General features: G+C 51.0%; 2 protein-coding genes and 1 pseudogene across 22 annotated transcripts; 1 reads left to right on the top strand and 2 right to left on the bottom strand.

The window, feature by feature from the left end:
• Nucleotides 1-1911: 1911 nt before the first annotated feature.
• On the top strand, nt 1912-12351 carry MCL1 (MCL1 apoptosis regulator, BCL2 family member). Its single transcript, XM_032644938.1, has 3 exons — nt 1912-2735; nt 3095-3342; nt 4037-12351. The coding sequence occupies exons 1-3, from the start codon at nt 2045-2047 to the stop codon at nt 4151-4153; spliced, it is 1056 nt and encodes a 351-aa protein (XP_032500829.1). The 5' UTR covers nt 1912-2044; the 3' UTR covers nt 4154-12351.
• On the bottom strand, nt 5221-27256 carry ADAMTSL4 (ADAMTS like 4). Of its 21 annotated transcripts, none has more exons than XM_032644861.1 (18): nt 27110-27256; nt 24555-24789; nt 24279-24336; nt 23599-23954; nt 22733-23414; nt 22389-22491; nt 21482-21618; nt 20903-21107; nt 20503-20675; nt 20238-20349; nt 19948-20133; nt 19622-19751; nt 19080-19284; nt 18570-18746; nt 18046-18252; nt 17775-17954; nt 17357-17501; nt 5221-11269 (listed from the first exon to the last, which is right to left on the bottom strand). In XM_032644861.1, exons 2-18 carry the CDS (start codon nt 24572-24574, stop codon nt 11244-11246), a joined length of 3102 nt encoding a protein of 1033 aa, XP_032500752.1. In that variant the 5' UTR covers nt 24575-24789; nt 27110-27256; the 3' UTR covers nt 5221-11243. The 21 variants fall into 21 exon arrangements, with proteins under 21 accessions (XP_032500752.1, XP_032500761.1, XP_032500714.1 ...); XM_032644870.1 differs by having other exon boundaries at nt 24555-24705; nt 27110-27247; XM_032644823.1 differs by having other exon boundaries at nt 17357-17516; nt 22733-23483; nt 27110-27234.
• LOC116760290 lies at nt 24800-27097 on the bottom strand (annotated as a pseudogene).

Raw genomic sequence — 27256 nt, 5'->3', positions numbered from 1 at the left:
TGGGGTGGGTTCAAGAGAGAAAAGAAAGTAAGGAGGCTGAAGATTTTTGCTACAAAGGGGAACATCAAGAATTTAGGTTCTAGGGACTTTCCTGGAGGTCCAGGGGTTAAGTAAGAATCTGCGCTTCCACTGCAGGGGGCACAGGTTCGATCCCTGGTTGGGGAACTAAGGTCCCACATGCCGTGCAGTGCGGCCAGAAAGAAAAAAAAGAATTTAGGTTCTAGGGAAGGCTTTCTAAAGATGTGAAAGAGAATATCAAGTTTGTATGCTGATTGATGAAATGATTCCATAGGGAGAGAGAAAGTGATGATGCAAGGGATAACTGCAAGTACTTGAGTAGGCAAAGAAGATGGGATCCAGTGCACAAGAGGTTGATCTGAGATAGCAGAGAAGGTTCAATCATTTTAACTGCAGGAATAGCAGAAAGGATGGAAACAGAAGGAGTAAATTAGATTTGGTGGTGAGAAATGAAGTTTTTCTCTTCTGATTGCTTCCATTTTCTCAGTGAAGTAAGTTAACAGCTGAGAGTGAGGAAGGGAGGAGGGAATTATGGAGGCTTCAGGATGGAAGAGATGATGTGCACTAGTCACCTTGGATCACAGAAGAGTGAGTTGATTAAGGAAATGCACTAGGATTACTGAGCACTTGAGATTTCTGGCTATAATTAAGGTGAAACCTGCAACGCATTTCTTTTTTCAGCCTCTGAAGAAGAAAATGCTTTTGCATGCAAATTTGCTCAACCTCTCTCCCCTTGATAAAATCGCATTCTAGAAAGCAAAGCAGAAAAAGCTACCTCTTCCATAAAGTCTTCTTCCTCTAGCTCTCCTAGCCCAAAGTGAATTTTTTCCAACCTCTCAACTCCAATATTAAGTTGTTGATGCCTCCTATAGAGCATAAATTCCATCTCACGTTATGGTTAGTTGCTGTGCAAGACTGGAAGTTCCTTAAATAGAGAAACCATTTCTTATTCACTACAGCCACAAGATGTTTCTCTCCATCCTCTCTGCCACATATAAATCTCCATGGTTCTAGGTCTTGCCCAAATACATAATTGTGTGGTATGGATGCCCTGTTTCCTTACTAAATTGATATTTTCAGGAATAGAAACCTTGCTCACCTTTCCTGCTTATGTCCCTCAAATATTTTGCTCTTGAATTTTAGCTATTATTATTTTTACAGGTCTTTTAACAAAAAGAGGTTGCTTCAATTAATGTTAATTCATATATACGGTATATACCAGGATCCTTGTCCTCAAGGGGTTGACCGCTAGAGTCAAATGTCTCAGAAGAGGTGCTGACAGAGCAAGGCTTGTATTAAATAGCACCAGAGGGTAGAGATGGGGAATGGGAGAAAGCAAACAGGGAGACAGGAATAAAATTTAGGTGGAGTAGAACAGTTTCGTTTTTTCAACTTACATAAAATGATTCTATAGGGCAGTCCATGGAGCGTCCCCATTTCCAAAGAGCTGAAGATGTGCAAAATAACTACAGGTCCCAAACAGTGCCCTCTTATTTATCCGTATTATCTAAGACTGTTGTTCCCCATCCGTGGCAGAATTTACTCATTCCCTTTCCTCAAAGTCTAAGAGACTAGATGGTTAAGACTTTGGTGTGGGAAAAAAACCTCTGGCACAAAAACAACAGCAGGGGCTCGCAAATCAGGGTTCAGGGAAGCCCAGAGAGAGCCATTACTAGCAGGCCCAGGTGAGCGCGCGGCAAGAGAGAGCACCCACCAGCCCAAGCGCCTGAGCCTCCGTCACGTAACCGGCCGCGAGAGGCTCCGGAGAGCCGGAAGCCCCGCCCTGCCCCAGGCCCCGCCCCTGCCCTAACCCGCTGGTTAGGTGTCGTGCGCAACCCTCCGGAAGATTCCGCCCTTTTCACCAATTAAGGATACAATTTTTTTTTAAGAGTTGCTGACGCCATTGCGTAGGACTGGGCCCTAAGACCGTGATCTAGGAGCTCTCTCCCAGTCGTTACTTCCGCTCTTCAAGATAGCTGCAGGGGTCTTCCCCATTTTTCTCAGTAGGCGGCGGCGGCGGTTTGAGATGTTCGGCCTCAAGAGAAACGCAGTGATCGGACTCAACCTCTACTGTGGGGGGGCCGGATTGGGACCGGATAGCGGCAGCGGCGCCTCCGCTCCGGGAAGGCGACTTTTGGCTGCAGGAAAGGAGGCCACGGCCGGGCGAGAGGTAGGGGGAGGGGAAGCCGGCGAGGTGATTGGCGGAAGCGCCGGCCCGAGCCCCCCAGCCACTCTCGCGGCCGACGCCCGGAGGGTCGCGCGGCCCTCGCCCATTGGCGCCGAGGGCCCCGACGTCACCGCGACCCCCGCCAGGCTGCTGTTCTTCGCGCCCACCCGCCGCGCCTCGCCGCCCGAAGAGATGGAATCCTCGGTCTCCGACGCCATCATGTCGCCCGAAGAGGAGCTGGACGGGTGCGAGCCGGAGCCTCTAGGGAAGCGGCCGTCCGTCCTGCCTTTGCTGGAATTGGTCGGCGAGGCCAGTAACAGCCCGGGCAAGGACGGCTCACTCCCCTCGACGCCGCCCCCAGCAGAGGAGGAGGAGGACGAGTTGTACCGGCAGTCCCTGGAGATTATCTCTCGATACCTCCGGGAGCAGGCAACCGGCACCAAGGACGCGAAGCCACTGGGCGGGTCTGGGGCCGCCAGCCGGAAAGCGTTAGAGACCCTGCGACGGGTCGGGGACGGTGTGCAACGGAACCACGAGACGGCCTTCCAAGGTAAGGGGGTTATTCGCGAAGGCCGCGCTCTTTTTTCAGGTCTCTGGACTCACCCACCTTTGGTGGGTGGAAACCGAAATGAGTCAGTGTTGAAACGAGTCAGAGTTGAAACGACTCTCATCCTATTTCTGAAACCAGGATATTCTGGCCGTGAGTCATTGTTTCCACCCACTTGATTCTTTTGGAAATGGCAGCTCTGCTCAAAGCCCGGAAAGGGTGGGATGTCAATTTTCAAGTGGGATCAGCCTGAGTTCTATAGAGCCCGAATAGCGATTTCCCCCGCCGTGGGTGGGCAGGCGAATCGTGTTCTGGTTTAGACAAAGAGGCCGTGAGAACCTGCATGCTTTTCTTCCTCTCAGGCATGCTTCGGAAACTGGACATCAAAAACGAAGACGATGTCAAATCTTTGTCTCGAGTGATGGTCCATGTTTTCAGTGACGGAGTAACAAACTGGGGCAGGATTGTGACTCTCATTTCTTTTGGTGCCTTTGTGGCCAAACACTTGAAGAGTATAAACCAAGAAAGCTGCATCGAACCATTAGCAGAAAGCATCACAGATGTTCTCGTAAGGACAAAACGAGACTGGCTAGTCAAACAAAGAGGCTGGGTAAGTTTGTTTTAAGGTTGAGGAGGGGACTTGGAGTGGAAATGAAATGGAGGATTTTATAGAGAAAGAGGGGATAGCTAAAGGTTTTTAAGATGCACAACTCGGTTTTCAAGGCTCTAACTTTGGACCTCTGGTTGCTTGATGTTGATTTAAGTAGTTGGTCCTTAGAGATGGTATGACTGTCTTGAATTGTTGTATCAAAAATCCTGGGTTTGGGGCTTCCCTGGTGGCGCAGTGGTTGAGAGTCCGCCTGGCGATGCAGGGGATGCGGGTTCGTGCCCCGGTCCGGGAAGATCCACATGCCACGGAGTGGCTGGGACCGTGAGCCATGGCCGCTGAGCCTGCGCGTCCAGAGCCTGTGCTGCGCAACGGGAGAAACCACAACAGTGAGAGGCCCGTGTACTGCAAAAAAAAAAAAAAAAAAAAAAAAAATCTTGGTTTTCTGTAGGCTGTTTTACTGGTTAAGAAATAAGAATCACCTGGGCGTGATAGCAAATACATTTTTGAGCGTGCCCCACCTCCCTTTTAATTGCATAATGTGTCTCCTCTGCAGTCTGGGGGTAAATAATAATTGGTTCGTCATTGCGTTTGGGGGGGAAACCTTAGATATTTTAATTTATCTTTTCTTTGTAAATAGTGTTTTTAAGCCAGTAGAAGCCCATACTTGAAACTGTGCTTTTTGTTTGTTTTCTAGGATGGGTTTGTGGACTTCTTCCACGTAGAGGACCTAGAAGGCGGCATCAGAAATGTGCTGCTGGCTTTTGCAGGTGTTGCCGGAGTAGGAGCTGGTTTGGCGTATCTAATAAGATAGCCTTTTAAGTGCAATAATTGACTCTTAACCAACTCCAGCCACCAAAACCACATATGCTTGCTGTGAAATCAGATGTATTTATGAAGTTGGACTTCAAGCTGTGCAGGCCATAACCTCCAGGCGTTCTACTCTAGCAACGGAGAAAAGCAAGCGGCAGGAGGCTTATGGCTAACAGGAATAAATACATGGGAAAAGTAGTCCCTCTTGAAGAGTCACTGTCTGAAAGAAGTGAAAGAAGCAGAATTCAGTTTCAGCAACAGGCAAACTTTGGGAGGCCACGGAGGAGGACTTTTAGATTTAGTGAAGACGGTAGGGTGGAGAGACTTTAATTACCTTGCCTAGAACAGGAAAGTGGCCAGTAGCCAGGCTAGTCATAGAGTTCATTAAATATGCCCACTGAATCCATTAACTTCTATAGTGTTAAAATAGAAGCACTAACAATGCCAGCGTCATGTGTAAAATGGATTTTAAGCTACAAGTAATAGAACCTATGACTAGAAGCCTCAACACTGTACAACAGAGTGTGAAGGGAAGCTTTATCCTCTATAATTAGCTTTCCTAGATGTGCTTCTTGAATAGAAAGTCCAATGCTCAGGATGTTTATACCTGTTCTACTTTGGCTTGGTTTGAGTGATTCCTAGTTTATTAGCCTAGTGTCATGGCCAAGAATACTTGACTTAAGGCTCAATTACAAATCTGGAATATTCTGTTTTTAAGACAAAAACTTGTAATCGTCTGTAAAAATTGTATATATTTTTACAGAACATCTGTTGGAAATGTAAAGGGAGAAAAGTCTGAAATTACATTAGTTTTTTCATACCCTTTTGAGATTTACAACTTCTGTAGTTAGGAACCTGTTTCTTATAGCTTTTTCTATTCTAAATTTTGTGCTAGTCAGTTCTAGATTGTATACAGAACCAGCTGATGTAATTGTATGCAACCTGGTTGTAGTACAACAATTCTGATTCATAACTATGCAGGCTTTAATTTTCCTATCTGATTTTGGTAAGTATTTTTTAAATACCTGTTTGGGGGTTTTTTGGTTTTTTTTTTAACCTGGGGCTGAGAAATTGAGGAATGGAAATTAATCCTTTCACTTTGTTACATGTGGGTTTTCAATAATTGAGTCAAGGTTTTAAGGATTTATTGGGGGGGTGGGGCACACAGGCTGATGACTTAGAAATAATGGGCTCTGATTGGGCAACTACTCATTTGAGTTCCTTCCATTTGTCTTAATTTAACTGGTGAAATTTTAACTGAGTTCATGAGCTCATCTTCAAAGCTTTTGCTGAAAGATTTTCAGCTGTTCCAAATGGGACTTATTAGGAGTATGTATAAAAAGCACATTGGGTGGATGAGAGACATTTGATCCCTTGTTAATAAATTGTACAATGATGGCTTGGAAAAGCAGGCTATAGTCTAACCATGGTGCTATTACTAGGCTTGCTTGTTAAACACAGGTCTAAGCCTAGTGAGTTAATAAAACGAATACTTATTTCATTTCTATTAATGATTCTCAAACTTTGTTTCAAATTTTTGCATTGGCATCTCTATGGACTTCAGACTTGATGTTTTATCAGACTTACTGTTTATTTCGTATCCTTCCTTGAAATATTTGCTGCTTGTTCGGCTCCCTCTACAGATATTTATAGTTCCTACAAATTTACCTTGCCATCCCTGAACTCTTACTAGCCCTTTTAGTTTTTGGCACTAGGAAACTAAGTGACCGCCCAAGGAGTCCACAGACTTTCATCCTTCTTGAATTTTATCCTTAGGAGGTGGCAGTACAATGGGTGCTGACAGTAACAGTGATGAGGTGAGAAGAGTCCCTTTTCCTTGGACTAGTATCTTATTGGTTGTTGCTTAATCCTGTCTTTGGGGAGAAATTTTCAAAATCCCCTTAGGGATTTTCAGAGGAGGGGATGATATCTTAGGTGACTTTCTCTAGGTTCTTTTGCATTTGAATATGCTCACTTAAAATTACAGAAATTGATGGGCTCTGTTAAAGCTCAGAGTTATATAAAAGCTACTAGTAAACTGGAGAAAACTTTTATAGTGGAACCAGGGTCATTTTGAAACCTTCAGCTTCTGAATGTGACCTTTAGTATGTGGACTCCAGACAAAAATAGGCATGAATAAAATGACTAAGAATGTAATTAGGGAACAATTGCCCTGCCGCCCATCTCCAAGCCTTAAGGTCATCTAGCTAGAGCTATTTTTATCTGTGTATTTATCATTCTTGATCATAAACCACTTATTTATATCATGTCTATCTCTAAGGACCTAAAAGCACTTTATATAGTTAATTAATTTTAAGATCTAGTTAAGGTGACTAAAAAGGCCTGTCTCCCCATAGCCAGTTGTGGAAATAAGCACAGAGCTGTAGATTGATGGAGTTTAGGGACCCCACTTCCCAATTTACTAGGTGTGACTGCTGAAATGTAGATGAGAATTTTCAGTTGCTATTTTGGGTCAGAGGCTGTGAGGGCTTAGGGAGCCCAAGTGCTTCGGGGCAGGGTGGGTGATTCTGTAGGGAGAAGAGGCACATGTTTTAAGTGCTGACTAGCTGCATAGTTCAGGCAAATCTTCCAAAATGGAAAGGGAGGGGCTGCCTGGAAAGATGGCTCTTTCAGCAACTTCTGTCTGTCTGATGCTTCTCTCAGGGAAAACCCTGCAGTCCTCTAGTGTCGTCTATGTACATTCTGTTGGGGGTGAACACCTTGGTTCTGGTTAAAACAGCTAATGCTGTTGACATCTGTGCCAGGAAGGGTTAGGACCAACTACAAACTAATGTGGGCTGTAAAATGTAGTGTGTTCCCCTAACTTCCTGTTTTTCCTGAGACGAAAATAATAAATCTTTTATTCAAATGCAAGGTGTGGTACGGGTGTTTTCTAATCAATGCCTGTTTTCCTTCCCCCTCTTAGGCAAGCATCTGAGGGAAGTCAGCTGAACAAACAGGTATAGGTGAATTAACCAGCAAAAGCCCCATAAAACTGATTTGCCTTAGAGCAAAGGTCAGTTCCATTCAGAATAACCCCTTCTTTCATTCAAATTAGAGCTATTGGGCTTTTTTAAAAATATTTTTTTGGCCACGCCGCACGGCATGTGGGAACTTAGTTCCCTGACCAGGAATCAAACCCGCACCCCCTGCATTGGAAGCACAGTCTTCACTGGACCAGCAGGGAAGTCCCGGGCTTTTAATTACATGTATTACTGTTGTACTTTGGAGTAGTTCAAAAGTACAGCAGTATATTTTAATACAAAAATCATAATCCCCATCCCCATTTCTTTTAGTCACCAAATGTTGGTATAACTTGGGGGTAAGAGGGTTCACTACAGCAGTATTAACACCCAAAGTTAAGTTTCCATAAGGTTGTTGGTACTAATCTTTAAGTGCCTTTCCCCTTTCCTCCCAAAAAGGAGGTGAGAATAAGCAAGTCAATTTCAGAAGCCCTATCCTGTCTTTATTTTCAGCTACCTTGAAAGGGAGCGGAATCACCATGGAAATGTGCAAATATGAGGTTTGCATATTGGTTTTAAGCCCTGAGCACCAAATGCTGATCATGCAAACAGGATTCTGTGCTTTTCCCCCTTCAGGTTTTGTGCATTTCTGTTTGGCAGCCCCTCTTTTTCTGGAGCCTAACTACCAGAAGATGGCAGTTTTTTCTCATTACAAAGAAAGCTGTTTTGTACAAATGAACTCCCGAACAGGTGTGCAGGGAGAGTAGCACAGGACATGAGCGCCCAAATCGTGGTCAGAGTCAAGTTCTGCTGTGCAAATACTATTGCTCCCATTGCTCTGTTGTGATGTGAAGCTATTTCTGAGGCAATATTCCTTAGTTTAATACCTTAAAAACTTGGGTCAAATGGTAACCAGTAACATGAGTCACTGAGGGAGTCAAAATAATCAACACTTCCCCTCATTTGACACAACCAGACTTTTTCTTTCAGTTCCTGTTTTGCTACTTTAGTGCTAGCTCTTGCTTCAGACTGTTTCAGAACATTTTTCTTAAAGCAGTTGTGACAGCTGGAGGGTTTTACAAAAGTTAAAGTGAAATAATTTGTACAACTGGTGTGTAGCACGCTCCAGCCAGATGCCCAGAGCACAGGCCATTAATTTCTGGAGTTCAAGATGATCAGCTAAGTCTGTCTTAATTTATCCTAGTTCTTTTTGGCCCCACTTTTTCAATGATTACAGAGCTTTGTCTTCTGGAACCCTCCCACACTCTTTAAAGGCTTCTCAGTTTCAAGATTTGAAAGCTTAACTCTGTCCCTCTTCTTTAGTTTCAAAGTTGTTACAGTGTTATCTTAGTTATGTGAAGCATGTGGAAAGTTGGGAGTTGGGAATCTGCCTGCAGGCAGATGTAACAGACCTCTCAGGGAATTCTGTGTTCTTTACTAATGATTCTTGTGAGGTTAAAAAAAAAAAATAGGGCAGGCTTTTGTTCCCACGCTATACCTGGTCTTTCTTTTGCAGTTCCTTTCTTTACCTGCATAGAATAATAGTTCTTGACTGTTGGGAAATGGGTTTGGGCCAAGAATACTACTCTCGATTTTACCCCTTCCAAGTATCCATTTCCATGGCTTGTCTCTGCCATTGGGTTTCTGTATTCTTACCCACTTTGCCTTCTCTTCTCTTCTCTTCCCCTGTTCAGGGGTTACTTTATTAAGAATGTTTCAATACTTCAATGAACTGGGACATTTAATGAGCTCAAGGCAGCCAAATGTTGGTTGAGTTTCTTCATTTGTCCATTACCCGGCAGATGACTGCTTACTATGCACCATGCACTTTTGGATGCTGGAGTTATGAAAAGACTAATTCTTACCCTCAATGCAATCAAAAAAGACTAGGGTGGAGTGGGAGGTTGGGGTTAGCAGATGTAAGCTTTTATGTATAGAATGGAAAAAAACAACCACCAGGGAACACTCAAACATGACAACTAAATGCAGGGTGATCTTTGATTGGATTCTGGATGAAAAAAGCTATAAAGGACTTGGGAACAATTGGGAAAATTTTAATATGGGCAATATGTTAGTACTCTATCAATGTTAAATTTCTTGAGTGTGTTAATTATATTGTGGTTATATAAGAAAATGTCCTCGTTTTTAGGAAATACATCTGAAGAATTTATGCATAACAAATCCATGGAAAGAAAGCAATTGTAGCACAAAGTTAAAGCTCACAGTCTAGTAGGAGTGATAACAGACAAAAATAATTAGGATACAGTACACAAAATAATAAAGATATTATAGGACAAGGGGTGGGACAAAGCAGGGTGACAACTTCTGGAAGTAGAAGGTGGTCAAGAAGGCTTCAAAATAAACATTTGAGGTTGGACCTTAACATGAGTAGGAAACATGCACAAAAGCATGGAGCTGAGAAAGAACCTCTGGTGGGGGGGTAGGAGAAGGGGGAGATGTGTAGATAATCTTTTTTCTTCTCATTTCATCTTCCCTCCCTGCCTTCCTTCCCCTTCACCATACATGGCCAGTGAAGGTAGTATCTCTTCAGTTTATTCCATTTAGGGCCTTATATAAAAGTATTGGAAAACACTGGTAGGAAAAAAAAGATGTCTCTTTGGTCGTAGAAGTCTGAATTTGGTATAAATACAGCTGGGTGGACTGTGTTTATTTGGGAAGTAAAGAAGATAGACTATTGGCCGTTTCCTCTGTCTTGTTAAAGTGGTAGCCCTGAACACACACAACTTAAGGATCATAGCCATCACTGGATCCTGGTGTAGGAGCTGGCATTGGCAGACCTGCTTTGAATAAAGATGTCTTAAGAGCATCACCTAAGTTCGCTCACACATCTCACCAGCCGTCTTCACCCACCCAAGTTCACATAGTCAGGGAAAGGAACCAGGTTTTTGAACATGGACCCGAGACTGCTATGCTCTCTGCAGAACAGAATTTAATAAAGAACAGCCCCCAAAAGTTATTTAACTGGACCCTAAGATACTGAATGATGGCTCCACTCTCCCTAATCCTGTTCCCGTGGGAGACTCAGTTACAGCTATTCGCATCCTGGTTCAAAAAACTAGTTTGCTCTGACTGCCCAGACTTCCCCACAGGCTGCATTCTTGCCCATGAGCTCATTGTTTTGGCTTCTCTGCCTGTATAAGTCCACAGACAGGGCCCGAAGTCTCAGTCCCAGCCCCCTAGCTAGCTGGGGCTGCATTCCATTCAGAATTTCACCACCCCCACTTGGTCTCCCCTCCCCCCACCCCCTGCGGTCACATGTGTATGTTTATTGACCTTATTCTGGAACAAGGTGTGCGGGACAGGGGGGACAGGGGCGGCGGGAAAGAGCCAAGGAAGCAGACAAGGAAAAGAGTATTTAACTGTTGGGTTTCTACCTGAATTAGATGAGTTTTCTACTTTATTTTGATTAAGAAACGCCTTCAATTCTGTGCCCCTAAAAACAGTTCGTTTTCTAGTCTAATAGGAGGAGCTGGTTTCAGAAATTTTACTACACATTTCGTAGACACCCCTACAGGGCTGGTATGACTCAGGTGTTCAGATTTGGGGTCGGGGAGGAGGTAGGGGTTTTCCCTAAGAAACATTGGTTTCATAAACATTTTATTCCTGAATCTCTATGCCCAGATATTTCATGCATTCCATCCTCAGTTCACACCTCTATTCCTGAGGTTGCCTGGAGTGGTTCCCACCCATCTCTAGACCCTGAACGACCAGATCTAAGGTAAGGTGGGGCCCACTTTGGCCGAAGCGCTATGGGAAGGGCATTTTGCTTACTTTGTAAAGCTTTGGGTTAATACTGTATGCCCAGTGTACGCCTTTCCTGTCTCTCCTCTTCATCATACAAAAAAAAAAAACAAAACCCAAAAAACGAAACTGCAGACTGTGACTGTGGGAGGTGATTTTTTCATTTCTCAGAAATCCTCCATGAGGCAAAGTAGAGAAACAGAAAGAGGGAAACAACTTCGTGTCGAAATGAAATGAGGTTGTCTGTGTGTGTGTTTTGAAATGAGGTGGCTTGTTTTCAGCTTTAAGGAACAACAGCTGTACAGAGGAGCTTGGTAATGGTGGGGGAGTAGTTGGTTACCTGCTTCTTTGCCTCTTTCTCTCCCTTCAAAGTTTGATAGTTGGGGTCAGGTCTGAAACAGGATAGAGGTTCTGTATCTTCCTTTCCCCCCTCATGAAGCATGATGGATAGATATGTCAATCCATCACGGTACTATTGAGTGAAAGAAAACCTCTAATACAAAAGAAGGATTTGATAAGCAGTCCCAGAATAGGTTATTTTAAAAAGAAATGCAGCTGCATTGCTTTGAAGTCCAGAACATATTAATACACAACTTTGATAAAGTTTGTTCTAGGGAAAAAAACTGTGACTCAATTAGTAATATATAAGCTTATGTTTGTATGACAGGGTATGTACCTTACACAAAGACCATGTATATTTATTCTAATTATTTCCTGGGGCCTAAACACTGAATATATTTGAAAGGATTTTTAATTCCTTGAAACTGTGAGTTGAAAAATGAAATTTAGACAGGATTTTCCTAAAATGCAGAGAAGTCATGAAAGACGTTTGAAAACAACAAAAACACTTGATCCCATCCAACTTCCAGATCACTGTGGCCCAAAGAACTCAGTATTTTGATAAAGGGTGCTCTGTGGGAATGAAATGGAATAGCAGATCAAAGGAATTAGAATTTAAAAAGTTAAAAGACTAGACTTAATTTTCTCCCCTGTAAACTGGATTTAATTGTCTTCCCCCATCTTATTATTGAGAAGATTCAAAGAGAGAATATATACAAATGCTTTACCTTAAAGCACTAAACAAAGTGCTTTAAGGAATTTCGGGAAACGTCCCTTAAGGATTTACTCTATCAGCCATGTCCAAGTCATTGAATTCCCAGGGAGAAACCACTAAGAAGCCGATGTCAATAGATAGGATGTTGAATTAAAAGGGTCTACAGCTGTATTTGAGGCAGAGGGGACACAACAGGACTTTCCACGGCTGGGCATTGTGGGAGTTAACCAGATGGAAGAAATCCCAGGGGTAAGTAAACTCCCTGCCAGCCAAATCTGCCCTATTGCCTGTTTCTGTATGGCTCAAAAGCTAAGAATGGTTTTTGCATTTTTAAATGGTTGAAAAAAGATATTTGGTGACACGTTAAAGTTATGTGAAATTAAGATTTCAGTGTCATAAATAAAGTTTGGTTGGAACACAGCCATGCCCATTTGTTTACAAATTGTGTAGGGCTGCTTCTGTGCTACAGCAGTAGTCAAGTAGTTGCAACAGAGATTCTATGCCCTGCAAAGCCGAAAATATTTACGGCTGGTCCTTAAGAGAAAAAGGTTGCGCACTCCTCTGCTAGAGCTAAAAAAGCGTCTTATGATGTCATGAAAGAGGCAGGCAACCAAGAATCAGTAGTAGGTGAGGGGAGGGAGGAAGAGATGAAAGGGGGGGTCTGGTTCCAGAGCAGATTAACTCTGCCCCTCCCATCAAGGGCAGGGCCTCTTGCCTTTTAGCCTAGGGATCCCAGGGACACACACAGTCTTCTTTTTATGAGCAACCCCACCCTCTCACCCCTAGTTTCTTTTCCTCCTCACTCAAAGTTCTGTAGAGCTGTCTCTTAAAAAGATTCAGGCAAGGCTCAGAGGGGTACAACACACACACATACATCCTAACCCCAACCTGGGACATTGCTGAAATTGAACCCATCTCTCCTCTAATACTGAAGTTCTTTCCCAGGACATTCAAAGACAGCTGTCTGGTGCTCGCTGAGAAAGTGCTCTGATCTGGTTCCTAGCCATCCCTGCACCTCCCCTTCAGCTGGTGTGGCTGATTGGTTTCCTAGCATCTGACTGCTATGGCTCATGGATACCTTGTTTTGGACTAATTTTGCACATTCCTCCCTCCAATCCTTTCTACCTTCTGACCTCAGCCATGAAACACCCCCCTCTAGAGCATCCCCCAATCTCCAGGGTCAAGGAGCCCAAAGTCAGATTGAAGATTTGCGCTGTCTAGTTTGGTTAACCCAAACTGTTTCTCTCTCTTGTTGACTGACTTAGTCTTAGGTACTTTCCAGAGGCTTTCTACTTCCTGTAGAAGGTGCCTCTCACCCTTTAAAGCAGACATATCTTCATCATCTGCCTGTGACAGATAAGCCCCCTCTGCTCTAACTTCCCCACCCAGCTGACTCCCAGAACCAGAGATGATGGATTTGAGGGATGCTGGTCGGAGAGAGGGTGGGAATGCAGGAACCCATGCCCCCACTCCACCTCCAAACTATTGAGGTACTCTTTAGCATGATTCCCCATGCTTCAAGGAGAGGAGAGGTCTCTGATTCAGTTTGCTCTGGTGGGGGAAGGGTGTTAAGTTCAAATGAAGTCTCTGTAAAACTGGGGAGAAGGGGAAACAGGAAATGAAAGAGGATCTGGTTGGAGAGAATCTGGAAGGGACCTTCTCCTTGCATTTTGTTCTCACTCTCATCCCTCTGCCCTCCTGCCGCCCTGCAGGTCTATCTAGATCCTCCCCTAAAGGGCTCCTGAGGGAGGGTATCTTCAGGTTGAGACACTCATGCTGTAGGTCAGCAACTGGGGCCCTGTGCTCTGCTTCACTCCTAGTTAACCACAGAGGTTGAATCTGGATGAGTGAAGAGTGTGGGTCTGGTCTCCTCAGACTCACCCCTGCAGCTGTGAGCACCTGCTTGCAGGGAGGCCCCTGGTTGGGGAAGTATAGAAGCTAAATTTAGTCTGAAGGCTGAAGCTTAATTGGGTGGGTAATTACCCTGGGGAAACTGGGAGGGGGGAGGGGAGAGGAATTCTGACCCAGCTGAACTGAGACCTCACAAGTTCACCCCTAAGTCCACTGACACAGAACCACAATCCCCTTCCCCCAGCAAACACCGAGAAAGGAGAAGCCCTAGCAATTTGCTGGCCTTCTGCATGCTTGATCTCTCTTGTGCACATCAAGATTGTTCCTATCACCACCCCACCCCCACCTCAATTCTCAGGGGTCCAGTTCCTCTGAGTTCTTCCCTAAATTCCACCCAAGGCACCAAACCTAAGGGCCCCTCCAGCACATCTCCCTGACCTTGGGTTGCAGCTTCCTCTCTCCCAGCCCTCCAGAGGGTTTCGGAGGTCATCAAAGAGGCATCTGGCCACACTACTCGCCTCTAATGGGCCAGGAAAAGGGGTGCTTGGGGTCAGGTTTCCCTTCCTGAAGACTTTCACATTGACACCCCCCTCCCCAATACTGCCCTCAGTGACCAGAGAAAAGAATCCTTAGGGGCTGCACTGAATCCTAGCTTTAAAATGAGGTGAAAGGGGGCAACTCCCCAGATGAAAGCCCACACATCCTGAGCAGTCAGAGGCTGGAGGCTATGAGGGAGCTGGGGGCTATCAGAAAGGGAAGGGTTTGTTGTGAAGCAGAAACTAACACACCATTGTAAAGCAATTATACTCCAATAAAGATGTTTAAAAAATTAAAAAATGTTAAAATGTATCTTAAAAAAAAAAAGAGAAGGGAGTTACTGAAGCTGGGGGAGCCCTTAGAAGGGCTGTGGCTGCATTCCCCACCTGTGATTGGTTCTCAGGCTCAGGCCAAACTCCAAACCTGCCCGGCAACAGCCCAGAGGCCCAAAGAGGGAGGAGGAACTTCGGGGAAGTCAGCTGAGCTGGGGCCACCGCCCAGCCTTCAGCTTCCAGGAATCACTGGGAGGGCCCCAGCTATTCACCACACCCCTCCCTCGGTCTCAGGGCTCCGCCTTAAGCCCTCAGTATCTACAGGGCGAGCTCAGGTCCCACTTCCCTGATTCCCCCCCCCCCCCCCCCCCCCGCGTCTTTGATCCCCTCAGGGGTTCACCAAAGAGAGGAACACATCTGACGCCTTCTCTTTACACTGAGCAGAGACACTAAGACTGGGCTTTCCTTGTACCCCCTTCCTCACTCCTTGCCCTGGACTAAAGTCAGTTTCTTTCCTTTACCCCCATTTTCTTTTGCCTCCTTCCTCATGCACTGTCCTCCCAAGATGTTGTCGGGAGTCTTCCTTCTCAGCCACTTCCAACCCAGGGAAAGCCTGCTTCCCAAGGCAACAGTATGATGTGAGGGAGCTGCCAGAGCAGAGAAGTCCTGTCTCCTCAGGCAACTCTGGGGTCCTCCCCAGTGTCTGGGTGTCTGGGTGTGCATGCTCAGGAAACAGTAGTCACTGAGTTCAGCTGTTTCTGCAGGCCTTTATTTACGGTCTTACTCGGCCAGACTTGTAGAGGTGCAGGGATGGGAGAGGGATGCTTCTAATGGGGAGAGCTCAATTCTATTGCACTTCCCCTCTTCCTAGGCATGGGGACCCCCTGGGAAGTCTGGCTTCCACAAGTGGAGATCTGGACTCAGACCTCAGAATTGTAGGGGTCAGGGAGAGGATCTGTGTTATGGAAAAGGCCGCCCACTCTCACACCACCTCCAGCAAGCTATTTACCTTGAGAGTGGACAGGGGTGGGGGAGGGAGGAGGGAGGAGACTAGGGTGAGACATCTCTGAAGAATGTGTCTTTGGCAGGACATCCAGTACTGCCTTGACTCCACCCTCGACTCCACCCCCAAGTCCCCTAGAGCCGGGACAGGCTCCTCCTCCGGCCGTTTCTGCTGAGGGAGAGGGGTGTGGGGTGTGGGATGTGAATCATTTCCTTTCCTCCCACCCTATAAAAAGCAATAAACCAAGAGCTTAATAGGGAAATGGGTAATAGCAGAAAGGATGAGAGGGGCAGGAAGACAGGGCCAAAGAAAGGGAACAGGAAAAAAGACCCCTGAAAAGGCAGCCGCCATTCAGCTCAGCCCCAGATGGGAAAAAAGTGCTACTAGACTCCAAGAGACTTTACAGAAAGACAGCCTACCAAGAAACCCACCATAGGCCAAACAGTTTCTTCTTCAGCTCTGGACCCAAGTGCCCAACTCCATACCTAAACTGGGAGAAGTGGTGACCTCTAGTGGTCAATGACCAACCTGCAGGGCCTGAGGTCGGCCAGGATCCTCTCTCTCTGACCAAGGCTCCTGGTCTCAGGTGACTGGGGCTCATTCATTAGCCTTTCTGGGCCCAAACTCTCTCCACCTGGGCTCCAAGTACTATTCCCCTTCCCACCCTTCATTCTGATCTCACACTGCTTGCTTAGGTGGCCTGTATGGCTGGGTTCCCACGAGGACAATGAAGAGCCTGTTTCTCATTTGTCATAATCATCTTTAATAAAAAATAAATTAGTTCTGGGGTGGGAACCGTTTTAGGAGGTGGGGAGCGGGAGCAGGGGCTCGGGTGTCTTATTCTAACCTTTCTCTTTGCCATCTTCTGCCCAGCTGGTCCCTGCTCTGGGGAGATAGTCTCTCTTCCTGGGGAAAAGCAGGATTGGCAATGGCTCACCCCATCCCTAGCTAACTATGAGAGGGAGGAATAGAGAGACCAAGTAAGGGGAGAAAGGGTCAGAGGACAAAAGGATGGTTTAGATGATGTGTGGCCTGAACAGAAGAAATGAGGTTAAGGACACAAAGTTGGGATTAATGGGAAGGCCAGACTCTAAGTAGCTCGGATTCCCAAAGAGTTGCAAACTTGCTTTCCTTTCAGCCTAGAAAACTGACAGAAACAGGCATCGTCCCCTCTCCCGGTTCCTTCTCAGTCTGTGTAACTTCTTTTTGAGAAGTGATACAGGTTTATGGGCGCACACACAGGCCCATATACACATCTGGGGGCATATGTGCACACACACCATCACACCACCGCACAGACCCAACCACACGTTTGACAGTTACTGTCCATCATCTTGCCACCTTCGACCACCCTGGGGGACGTCCCTAGTGAGACCAGGACAGGCTAGAGAGCCAGAGGGTACAGAGTGGGCTGATTGACAGGTGACTGATGTTGGCATGAAAAAACCACTAGGAGAGGGTCTCCTGGACCCATTTCAGGCGGGCTCCGGGGGAGACCGCTCCAGGACATGGGCGCAAGAGCGGCAACAGGTAGCTGTGTAGTAGGGATAGACGCAGAGCCGGGCCTGCACCACCAGGGGGCAATGTGGAGAGCTGTCCTTGCATTGATCATCTGGGGACAGAGGAGGCCATTGGGCACAAGAAGTCACCAAGATCCATCCCGCTGGAGGTGTGTTGCCCACTCCCACTCGTCCTTCCTAATCTCCACCCACACTTCAGCTAACTCCGCTCTGCTGGGGACTGGGGAGAGGGAGCACTTTACCAGGGCGTTGGCTGCAGGGTTGGTTGTTACAGGATCGTTTCCTGGAGGGCCGCAGGTGAGGAGGACATCGGATGCTGAGGGTCTGGTTGGCATTCAGGCACTGGACCTCCCTTGTCTGCATGCCCCCCTGGCAGGAGCGAGAACACTGGGGAGACCCCAGCTATCAAATCAGACCTTTGCTGTGCCCCAGGCTCCTCCTGAACCCCAGGCCTCCTCCTCCTCTGAAAAGAGTTGGGGGGCTCTCCTGGAGCATTATGAAACCCCACGTGGAGGGGGCCCACCTGTCCTCCTGGTCTAGGAAATGAGACAAGTTAAACTGCCGCTGGCTTTAGCCTGGGGCACAGAGGGAGGTACAAGGAGGGAAGCCTCCCCTCCCCTGGAAGTCCATGCTGAGCGGGCAAGGGTGCCAGGCACTCACCGGACTCCAGGGTGTAGAAAACCATCGGTCTTGGCAGTCCTGCCCCTGACAGGGCTGCAGGGCAGGGGGCCTGGGCAGGTGGGAACAGTTGCTAGGAGAAGTCACATTGAACTCAGTCCCCAGTTTGGACACACAGATGATGTCTCTACGCTGTGTGCCAGAGCCACATTCTGAGGAGCACTGATGGAGAAGACGGGAAGGGAGAGCAGGATACTCCGACCTCCCCCCAGGGAATCCCACCGACGGGCCCCCTCCCAGGCTCTCAGCTCACCTCTGCCCAGGGCCCCGTGTACCAGCACCACGTCACCTCACAGGGCCCCAAGCTGCAGGCACGCATGTCAGGGGGGCGGCTTCCTGGAGCACAGGTCTGCTCAGTGGCTCCTGCCCCTGCTTCCTCCTGGCCCTCCCCATGGGTCTCCCCACTCCCGAGGCAGACGACAGAACGTCGCTGGATTCCCGTCCCACACTCAGCAGAGCACTGTTGGGAAGCAGAGTATGAAGGGAGGCTGGAGTGACAAGTAGAGGAAGGGGAGGGGGCTGAGGACAGACACATCCCGGATCCGGGAGTTAGGGAATGCCCCAGGGGTACCAGCCAGATATGGGGAAACTTTGCCAGGCAGGGGTCAGGATGTCAGCGTAAGTTTTTCTCTGAGTCCCCAGCATCAGCAGTGTCTAGCAGACGGCAGGTGCTTGCCCAATCAACGTTATGCAACTGTGCTGGAAAGGCCCCGGGAGGGTGTCCTGGGTGGGGGGTACCAGGGGCGTGGGGCTCGGCTGAGGGGGTGTGGGGCCCACCTTGGAGCTCCAGTCGCTGTGGAACCAGGCTGTGGTGCAGGGCCCCATGTCACAGGCCTCTCTGCTGGGGGGCCGCGGGGGGCCTGAGACGCACTCCTGCTCGCTCACTTCATCACCGTTGCTGCCGACGCAGCGGACCTGTCGGCTCCTCTGGCCGCGCCCACACCGCACAGAGCACTGAGGGGACGAGGGGCATTCAGGCCTGGGCTTCCCCCACTGCCTCACCAGCCTCCAGCTCTGGGGCCTCTGAACCAGGATGTGCCTTTGATGCCTGGCTCAGCGGTTACAGGGCTTCGTGGGCTGAGGAGCAGGCTGAGTATGGGGCTCTGGGCCCCCAAGCCCCGGTTCCGTCTCTTCGCAGACTTACAGATGGAGCTTCTACGTGAGATCTCATTTGTAAAAGTTTCTGCTGATTAGAACGGAGTTGGAAAAACCACTGCTCTAGCTCACTGGTGCCCATGCCTCCAGGATCTTCCCGTTCCAAGAGCTTCCTTGCCTGGGACCACTCACCTGGCTCCAGGGGGAGCGGACCTCCCAGCGGCCACAGAGGCGCAGCTGGCACGGCTGGGTGATGTTGGGCCGGGGCAGATGTCCGCAGCGTTCCAGGGGCACCGACGAGCCGCCGCCCCCAAACTCCTGCCGGCAGCGCAGCTGACGGTGCTGGGTGCCGGGGCCACAGGAGCGGCTGCAGGACGTCCACTCGCCGGCCTCCCAGCTATGGGCGTGGGCAGGGAGGGGAAGGGGCAGAGACACAGAGGGCAAAAACAGAGATGTGTGGGACTGCCATGTTTGGGGAAGGGGACAACAGACTGGGGGTGGGGACCTCTCAGAGGAGAGTGGGCATATTTGGAGTCTGGGATCCCTTGTGGGGCTCAGGGTTTCCTTGTTGTCTATGGAATGTCAGCCTTTCTCACTGAATAACGTCTCTCTCAAGCCAGGAGATCTTGTGTTGAGTGCAGAGTCTAGGTGAGATCCTATGGGGGCGAGGATGTGTTTCCCCGGGGCAACCGTCGTGTCCCCAGGACCCTAACCCTCCCGTGGGGCGCACTCACTACGGTGGGCACGGGGGGCCGTGGCAGGGTTCCTGGGAGGCTGGGGGCCTGGTGCCCACGGCACAGCTGCGTTCATCCAGTTCCTCTCCTGACTCACGAGAAATGCAGAGGAAGACAGGGCGCCAGACACCTGAAAGGGATAAAAGGGAAGCCAGGGGAGGCAGGATAGCTCGGCATCCAGTGTCAGTGGGGTCCCAGGCACTGAAGTCCGATTCAGCACAGAGTCAAGGTGTGGACCCACAATCCAGGGTATGGGGTCAGAAGTGCCCAAGCTGGGCATCTGGGCTGAGAGTGCCAGGAATACAGGCTGGTGGGTGAAGTCTCACCTTTTCCACAGGATGCCGAGCACTCAGAGTGTCCCACCCGTTTCCAGTATCCGGCTAGAGACCCCAGGGGTGTCCTGGGATGGGGCGGGGCGGGCATCTGGGGGATCCGCACCTGACGCTGGAGGGTGCCTGGGGTGCGGGCAGGGCGGGGTACTGAAGCAGGTGGGGGTTCTCCCCTCAAAACCTCTGTGCAGGGAGAGTCGGGTAGACAAATTAGATGCATCCCCATTGCCTCGAGCTCCCCTCAGCCTCTCCCCACCTCCTTTTAGGTCTGGAGATCAAAGTCTTACCAGGCTGGAGTTGGGGGAGCCGGGGCTCTGGGGTGGGGTACTCAAGGTTTGGAGGAGGTGAAGAGATGACATACTGGTAGAAAACACCTGGGTTTTCCTCCTGAAAGATCATCTGGGGAGAAAAAGAGAAGGTAATGAATGTTTGGGGGTGGCCAGGGGGGCATCCACTAGCCTTCTGCCCATTTTGAGACCCACAGCTTTCCCCTCAGAGGAGAGGCAGTGGGGCAGCCTCCACCTCCGGCCCAGGTGCAGGCCCCTCACTCACGTAGACATCCACAGGCTGGGTGGTGGGGCCTTCCGCAGACAGACTCTCCCCCACGCCCTCCTCTCGAGGAGGACGGCTGTACCGGAAGACAGTCCCGCCAGCAGCGTAGGACCCAGGGGGATCCACAGCCCAGTTTCCATTAATGATGGACCGGCCCCCAGGGCCACGAAGTGCTGGACGTGGCAGATCAGGACATGTGAGGTTAGTCATAGTGTCCCCCTCTCCCACCACTTCCCTGACAGCACAGAACCCCACATAGCCCGTGCCCACGCGGGAGGGGGGAAGGAAGCCCTGACTTCCCGGGTGGCTCACTTGCCGTGCTGAATGGGGGTGTGAAGGGCAGAACCAATAGGCCAGGAATGGAACGGGGGACCAAGACTCGGGGAACCCAGGGACTCACCAAGGTAGTTGGAGCTGGGCCGGAGCTGGGCGATCCAGAGCCGGGAGGCTCCAGCAGGAATCAACAGGATTTTCTGATAGCCCAGAGGGCCCCCCCGGTCAGTGAGGTTCCCCGAGACGAGGCGACAGGTAGAATCATCACCCCCACAGACTCCACAGCCATCTGGACGCCTGCCCGAGCCGAGGATCCCATCACAGCCAGGGCTCTAGGGGAAAGCGGAGTGAGGCAGGGGCTGCCAGAAGCCAGACACCACCTCCAACCCTGGCCTGGTCATCTTGGAGCCTTCGGCTCCCAACGTGTCTTGACCATTGCACTACAAGTGAGACTTGTAGTTTCTCTGTCAGCCCCACCATCCCCAGCCAGTCTCCGGGAAGCTTGGATGGGCTTAAGGGGGTATTTCTTGCAGTTCGACTCTTGACTCTGATGCTCAGCCCTGCTTGGCAGGTAAGAACTTTCCTCTCTGCAACCTGAGTCTGGTGTTTTGCCATTGTGATGATGAGCAAGGAGACTCTGTGTGTGTGCCTGTGGCAGTTATTTACATTGCCTCTCTCCCCCTGTGCACACCCCGTCCTCCCTCACCAGACATCGTCCGGCCACACAGATGTCTGGGGCTCCAGGCTGACACAGGGTCCCGTCCTGGACCTTTTCGGTGTGACGGACATAGAAGCGGAAGCCACGGGGACGGCAGTTCAGTTCACAGCGCTGGGAACCCTGAACTAAGAGACAGCGTAGAAGGGTGGTTAGCTGGGGTCCCTGGCAGGCGGTTAACTGAGAAAGAACCCAGGGCCCTGAGAGCGGCTTGGCTTGCCTTATGTTAGCAATAGGGCATCCTGCGGTTGCCGAGGTCACTGTGGATGAAGGGAACATGACAGTCTGTACTCTGAAAGGTCAGTTTGAGGGTCACACAAAAGTTGGGTCAGATCAATTGAGGTCACTAAGACCAGAAAAGGGGTTGTGAGCTCTGAGAGAGGACAGATACTTGAAACTATGATTATGTGAGTTCAGAGCTCACGAGGGCTTGTCTTGGTATCAAGGTGACACAGGCTGAAAATCAAACGGATGGTAACTTGGGAGAAAGTGATACAACACTGTCCAGGATCCATGGGGCACCTCCACTGAGCTGTCACCACTGGGCAGGATCTCTCTGACCATGCCCTGCTCATGTCACATCCATCCCACCTCCTGGGTTGGGCTTCTTCCCAGAGGAGACCAGCCAAAGGGCACCTCTGGACACATCCCTTCTCCTAGCCTGACCCCTCTGCTGACCCATACACCGCCATCTGACAGCTAGGGCTCTGTCCGAAACCCCCAGCCCTTTCTGGGCCTGTTCTGTCTCTTCTCCCCAGCCCTGGGAAATAAGGAAGACAATATGACACAGAAGAAATACAAGAGCCTACAGAGAAGAAAAAGAGGGGCTGAGTGTCTCCCTCCCCATCATCACCCAATCTCCAGCCACCCTGTCCAGGGAGTGGGCTAGAAACCTCACCTTCTGTGAAGGGCTCCCACTGGTACAGCTGACCCATGAACTCCTGGGAGTCAAAGGCTGCACACTGCAGGGCCCGGGGGTCTGGCTGCTCAGGGGGGCAGGGCTGAGGTGGGGGATACAGAGGAGTCAAAGCTGGGGAGGAAAATGGGGGTGTGGGTCAGGGCTGGATTGGGGGGATAAGGAGGCAGGTCAGGTCTATGGAAGAGCTCCAAGGTCCCTACCCTGAAGAGGTCAGATGCCAAGGCCCTTCTCCCTCAGGTCCAGATCTGACAGGCTGAGGACCCAGGCTCAGGGTCAGGGAAGCAGAATTGGAAGTCTGGGGAGGGGTCCAAGAAGGAACTCACCGCTTGGCTGCAGGCTCTCAGCTGCTCACTCTCCCCAGAACATCTTGGGACAGGGCTACTGGGAGCAAAGACACTCCAGAGGGGGCTGGAATGGGGGCCAGCACTCAGCAGAGGCAACCAGCCATCTGGGTAGTGAGGGGCAGACTCCGTGAGGGACCTGTGAAGATTCCCCCCAGGTCTCCAGTGCTCCTGGCTCTGCTGGCCTCGGCTCCGAGGGACAGAAAGGAAAGGATTAGGGTGTCTGTCTGCCAGCCGGGGACCGGCCCAACCCTGGGAACTTGGCCTTCTTGGCTGAGGGGACATGTGAAAGGAGCTACCTTCTCCTGGGGATGGAGGGAACAAGGAGGGCTCTGTGCCAGAGGCCTGGGCTCTGGGGTGGGGCCATGTGAGGGCAGGCCTGGTTCTAGAGGGCACCTCTGTCTGAGCAGCTTCGGGGCTTGGGGGTTCTCCTGGGGGGGACGGGGTGTGGGCAGACGGTTCAGTAGGAGGGAGTTCAGTTTGCGGGGTGTGGTTTGCAGAAGATGGCTCTGTTCTTGGAGTTAGGGATGGAAGATCTGAGGTCTGCGAGAGCTCAGAGCTGGGTGGTCTCCTGGGGTGCCTGCGGTTCCGATGGAGCGGCAAAGCAAAGGGCACTCTCCCATAACCAAACATTCCTGGCTTGATGGGGTCTCGAACCCGGGACCTGAGAAAGTGTTGCAGACGTGGGGTCACAGTGCTGGCTACCTCGGAGCCTGGCTCCCCGGGCGACTCCCTAGCACCAAAGATAAGCCTTTATAAACCCTGGATCCTTTGCTCCCCTTTCCTTCATCCCTAGCTCCGCCCCTTGCCCAAGGCCCCGCCTCTTCCCTCAAAGCCCCACCCCTCACCTCCTGGCTCCTTGAATCTCCTGGGCCTCCTGTCTCCCTAAATGAGAAGCAGGACCTCGAAGGGGGCCACCTCTTCCCCGAGGTGGTGGCCTGTACAGCGGAAGGGTTTCTCGGGAAGTATAAGGTCTGGTGCCTTGACCCCGGGGGAGCAGGGCTTCTGGATGTCTTGGGGGCCGGGGTGGGAGGGGCAGGCCCTGGTGGAGTTGAGCTGTAGGGAGCTGACACGCCCGGCTCCTGCGCTGCACCCCAACCCCGCAGGGCTGGGAGCAAGAGGCCCACTGGTCCCAAGGACCCCAGACACCCTCAGGGCCCTGGTTCTCCTCGGGAGGTGTCTGAAGAGAGTGCCCAGACAACACCTGTGTAGACAAAAAGTTCAGCCAAAATTAGAATGATTTTCGACGGAACTATACAGAATATCTAGTCCAACACTGGAGGCTTGGGGCAGTAGTGACTGGCCCAAGGTCACATTCAGTAGCAGAGGTGGGACTTGAAGTGATTTGGCAAGGAGTTAGGGAGTTAGGGAGGCTGGGAGGGCCAAGTGTGAGAGAAAGGGGCTGCGGCTTATCAGAGGCTGTGGAAAATGTAGACGCAGCCTGGAGATTGTGGGAAGCGGCCTGGAGAGTGTGGGAAGCCGGGAGGCAGGGAGAGGAAAGGATCGTAGTCTCTAGTCCCTGGCTCACCTCCTGATCCAGGCAGAGCTGAGGGAGGAACAGAAGCAGCATCAGACACATCCGGGGCCTGCAAACCAAAGGCAGGAGTGAAGGTGTCAGACAGGAGCCGGAAGAGTTGTTACGACACAGCCCTCACCCCAAGGAGGCTCCGCACATCCTGATGCCAGCTGCTCAGAGATCAGAAGTTACTCATCACTTCCCCCAGCCTCCCCCAGAGCTCCTTTCTCTCCCTTCCAGAGACCGGACACCCAGCCATCCCTCCTCCAGGGCCGCCCCACCTCTTACCTGCCCGCCCACTTCTCCATCTCTCCTCCCTTGATGGCCCCCGGGGCCAGGGAGGAGGGGACCAGAAGTCAACTCTACTCCGGCATCTGGGCGTGCGTGGGGTGGAGGATGCGCTCTGCAGGGACCGAAGCCTGGTCCAGTCTCCAGAAAGCTGGGGGTCGGGAGGGATGACTCCTCAGAAGGACATCTCAGAGTGAGAATGGATGGGTGAAGACTGGCCCACCCCTTTATGATCCTGAGGGAGGGAGGGAGAAGGCACACTGCCCTTGTCCATCCGCCCAGGCTGGAGGGGTGGTGGTCTGCCTTCAGCCTCCCAACTCAGGCTCAGTCCCCCTCCTCAACTGCAGGAACTTCTCAGCTCCCTGTCCTAACTAGGAACTGTCTCTAGGCCAGCTCAGGCACACGCATCTTTCTTAAGATGGTTTTCATCTGGCTCTCCCTCCTGCCCTCCCAGAGGTCCTGGAAAGCTGAGGAGGGAGGCTCAGTGAGGACTTACCAGACACCCCCTCTGAGCTGCTGACTGGAACCCCCTTGGGCTTTCCGTTTCCTACCTGACTCCCAGCTTTTTCTTCCCCTTTTAGCTAATAAAGCTCCTTCTGGAACACTCAGGCACATCTCTGCCTGCCTCAAACACTTCCCAGTCAAGGGATAAACTAAATGGGCTGATGGTTTAATCTCTAGAGAAGCAGGTGATTTTTCCCACTGAGATTTAACCTCTCTCTAGGGGCCAGCGTCCAGCATTAGATCAATGAGGCCTTACTTCAGGCAAGACTCTGATGGGCTAGGGAAACCTGGGAAGGGGATATGCAGCTAGAGATGCCGTTGCTCCCCAATCATGCACGGTCTATCTTCTGAAGAGCCAGGAAGTCCTCCTGAAGGCTAAAGTTGATCCTTGGGGAAGTGGAGCTTGGAACCCTCCCTTGGTCTAAGCCTGACTCTCCCATCGCTCCCCTTGCCCTCCAGCCCCTTCCTGCTCACAATGAGCCCTTCCCACCCCCACTCCTCATGCTGCTCAGAGTTCTGCTTTCCAGGAAAAAAAAAAATGTTTCTGTTGGATCTGAAAGGCACCCGGGAGAGGAATCCAAGGAGCTAATGCCGAGGTGGGCCAGCTCAGGGGCAGGAAAATGACAGAGAGAAGGGCAGGAATGTGCTTGGGGGTAGCAACTCTCAGCCCCACTTCCCTCCCTGAGACCCCAGGACTTGGGAAGTTAAGGGAGGGATCATAGTGGTTGAGCCTGAGCTGCAGGGTCTCCTCAGCTGCTTGGGGTTGGGAAGGGGGTTGCTGATGGCAGCTCCTTCCCTTGGCTGGGCTGACCACTGAGGTCAGCAACTCCACCCTGATGGGGGGGGGGCGGGTAGGGGCTCCAGAGAAGGGCCAACGTTCCACCCAAAACTTCAGCTCTCTGCCTGACTCTGTTACTGGAGGTTGAAGGAAAGGAGAGATGGGGTGATGATCACTGCCACTTCTTGCTGCCGGGTCCGGGTCCCCTCTCTACTCCCTCTCTGCCTCTGCTTCTCTCTGCTACCTCTTTCTCCATGGGTCTACCCAGTACACATAATCCTGTCCTGAGCTGGGTTTGGCTTTGGCAGTTCCCTGGAGAAGTAAGGGGTGGGGTGGCATGAGCTCTTGGGGCCAGGGCCAGGCCTGGCTCCCTCTCTGGAAAAGTCCTACCCCACCCCCTGCATAGCTGGGCAGGGGGCCGACACTCCCCCTCCACCCCTACAGAAACAGATACACATTTGTGGTTTTCACCCCTTCTCATGTTCCTCATCTGGTGTGTCTGACTGCCCAGGATGAAGAAAGGAGAGGTCAGAAGTGGTCACTCTGGCCAGGCAGACTCTGGTCTAGACAAACCTGGGCTCCTCCTGGCCACACCTCCACACTGGCCAGTGAAGATCAAGGAAGAGAGACCTGGGCAGAACTAACCCCTTCACCCCCAGGGGACCCACCTCTGGGAAATGGGTGGTGCTGCAGGGCAGGGCGCCCCACAGCAGGCTCCAGGGCTGGCTAGAGAGTCCCTATCTTGGATGAGAACTTGGTCCTCCTTGTGCCCTCCGCTCCTGGGTCCTGGAGGCCCATCCCAACAGGCATCTTTCCTTTCTAGTCGTCAGGCTGAGCTGGATCAAGGGCACCCACATGCGTCCCTCATAGTGTCCCTGTCCCTCAACTCCAGGACAGAAGAGAGTGGCGGGGTTGGGGGATGGGGGAAACACATCCTCCAGGAGCACCCATCTAGAGGAGGAGGGCAGGAGGCGCCGGGCGTGTGCCAGGAGGTCCTGGCTACGTTTTCCAATTTTACTCTGTGACTTCGTAGGAATTTTGGCTGATTCTCCGCCCAAGTGATGGGGGCCAGAGTTCCAAGGAATCAGAACCCCCTCCCCAGGAATTCGACCCCAGGGACTTTCGAGGCTATAAGAGCTGGGGCTGGGGTCGTGGCTGGGGCGCGACCGCGGGGCGCAGGGAACAGGGACGGCGCGTGCGCGCAGGGCGGGGGGTCTAACGGGACCGGGGAGAGAGGGCGGCCGGGGCCAGGGGTCCCAGGGAAGATCTGTACCTGCTCTGCTCGGCCCCGGCGGCCCGTTAACCCCTCTGCGCCCGGGCGCTCTCTCCAGGCAGCCTTGCTCCGCGGCGGCCACGGCTGCCCCTGAGCCCGGCTCCGGACACTGCCGCCTCCGTCCGCGGCTCCGCCCTCGCCCCGCCC

This window comes from Phocoena sinus, chromosome 1 (assembly GCF_008692025.1).
Source record: "Phocoena sinus isolate mPhoSin1 chromosome 1, mPhoSin1.pri, whole genome shotgun sequence".
Lineage (NCBI taxonomy): Eukaryota > Metazoa > Chordata > Mammalia > Artiodactyla > Phocoenidae > Phocoena > Phocoena sinus.
This window is presented reverse-complemented; position numbering and strand designations above follow the sequence as displayed.

Bases quoted from the DNA above. Each gene is read 5' to 3' on its own strand.
- MCL1 (XM_032644938.1), top strand. From the start codon at position 2,045: ATGTTCGGCCTCAAGAGAAACGCAGTGATCGGACTCAACCTCTACTGT. The intron at 2,736-3,094 runs GTAAGGGGGTTA...TCTTCCTCTCAG, and splicing joins CCACGAGACGGCCTTCCAAG to GCATGCTTCGGAAACTGGAC. The intron at 3,343-4,036 runs GTAAGTTTGTTT...TTTGTTTTCTAG, and splicing joins TAGTCAAACAAAGAGGCTGG to GATGGGTTTGTGGACTTCTT.
- ADAMTSL4 (XM_032644750.1), bottom strand. From the start codon at position 24,574: ATGGAGAAGTGGGCGGGCAG. The intron at 20,676-20,902 runs GTGAGTCCCTGG...TGCCACGTCCAG, and splicing joins GCCCAGCTCCAACTACCTTG to CACTTCGTGGCCCTGGGGGC. The intron at 17,955-18,045 runs GTGAGCTGAGAG...CTTCTCCATCAG, and splicing joins ACACGGGGCCCTGGGCAGAG to TGCTCCTCAGAATGTGGCTC.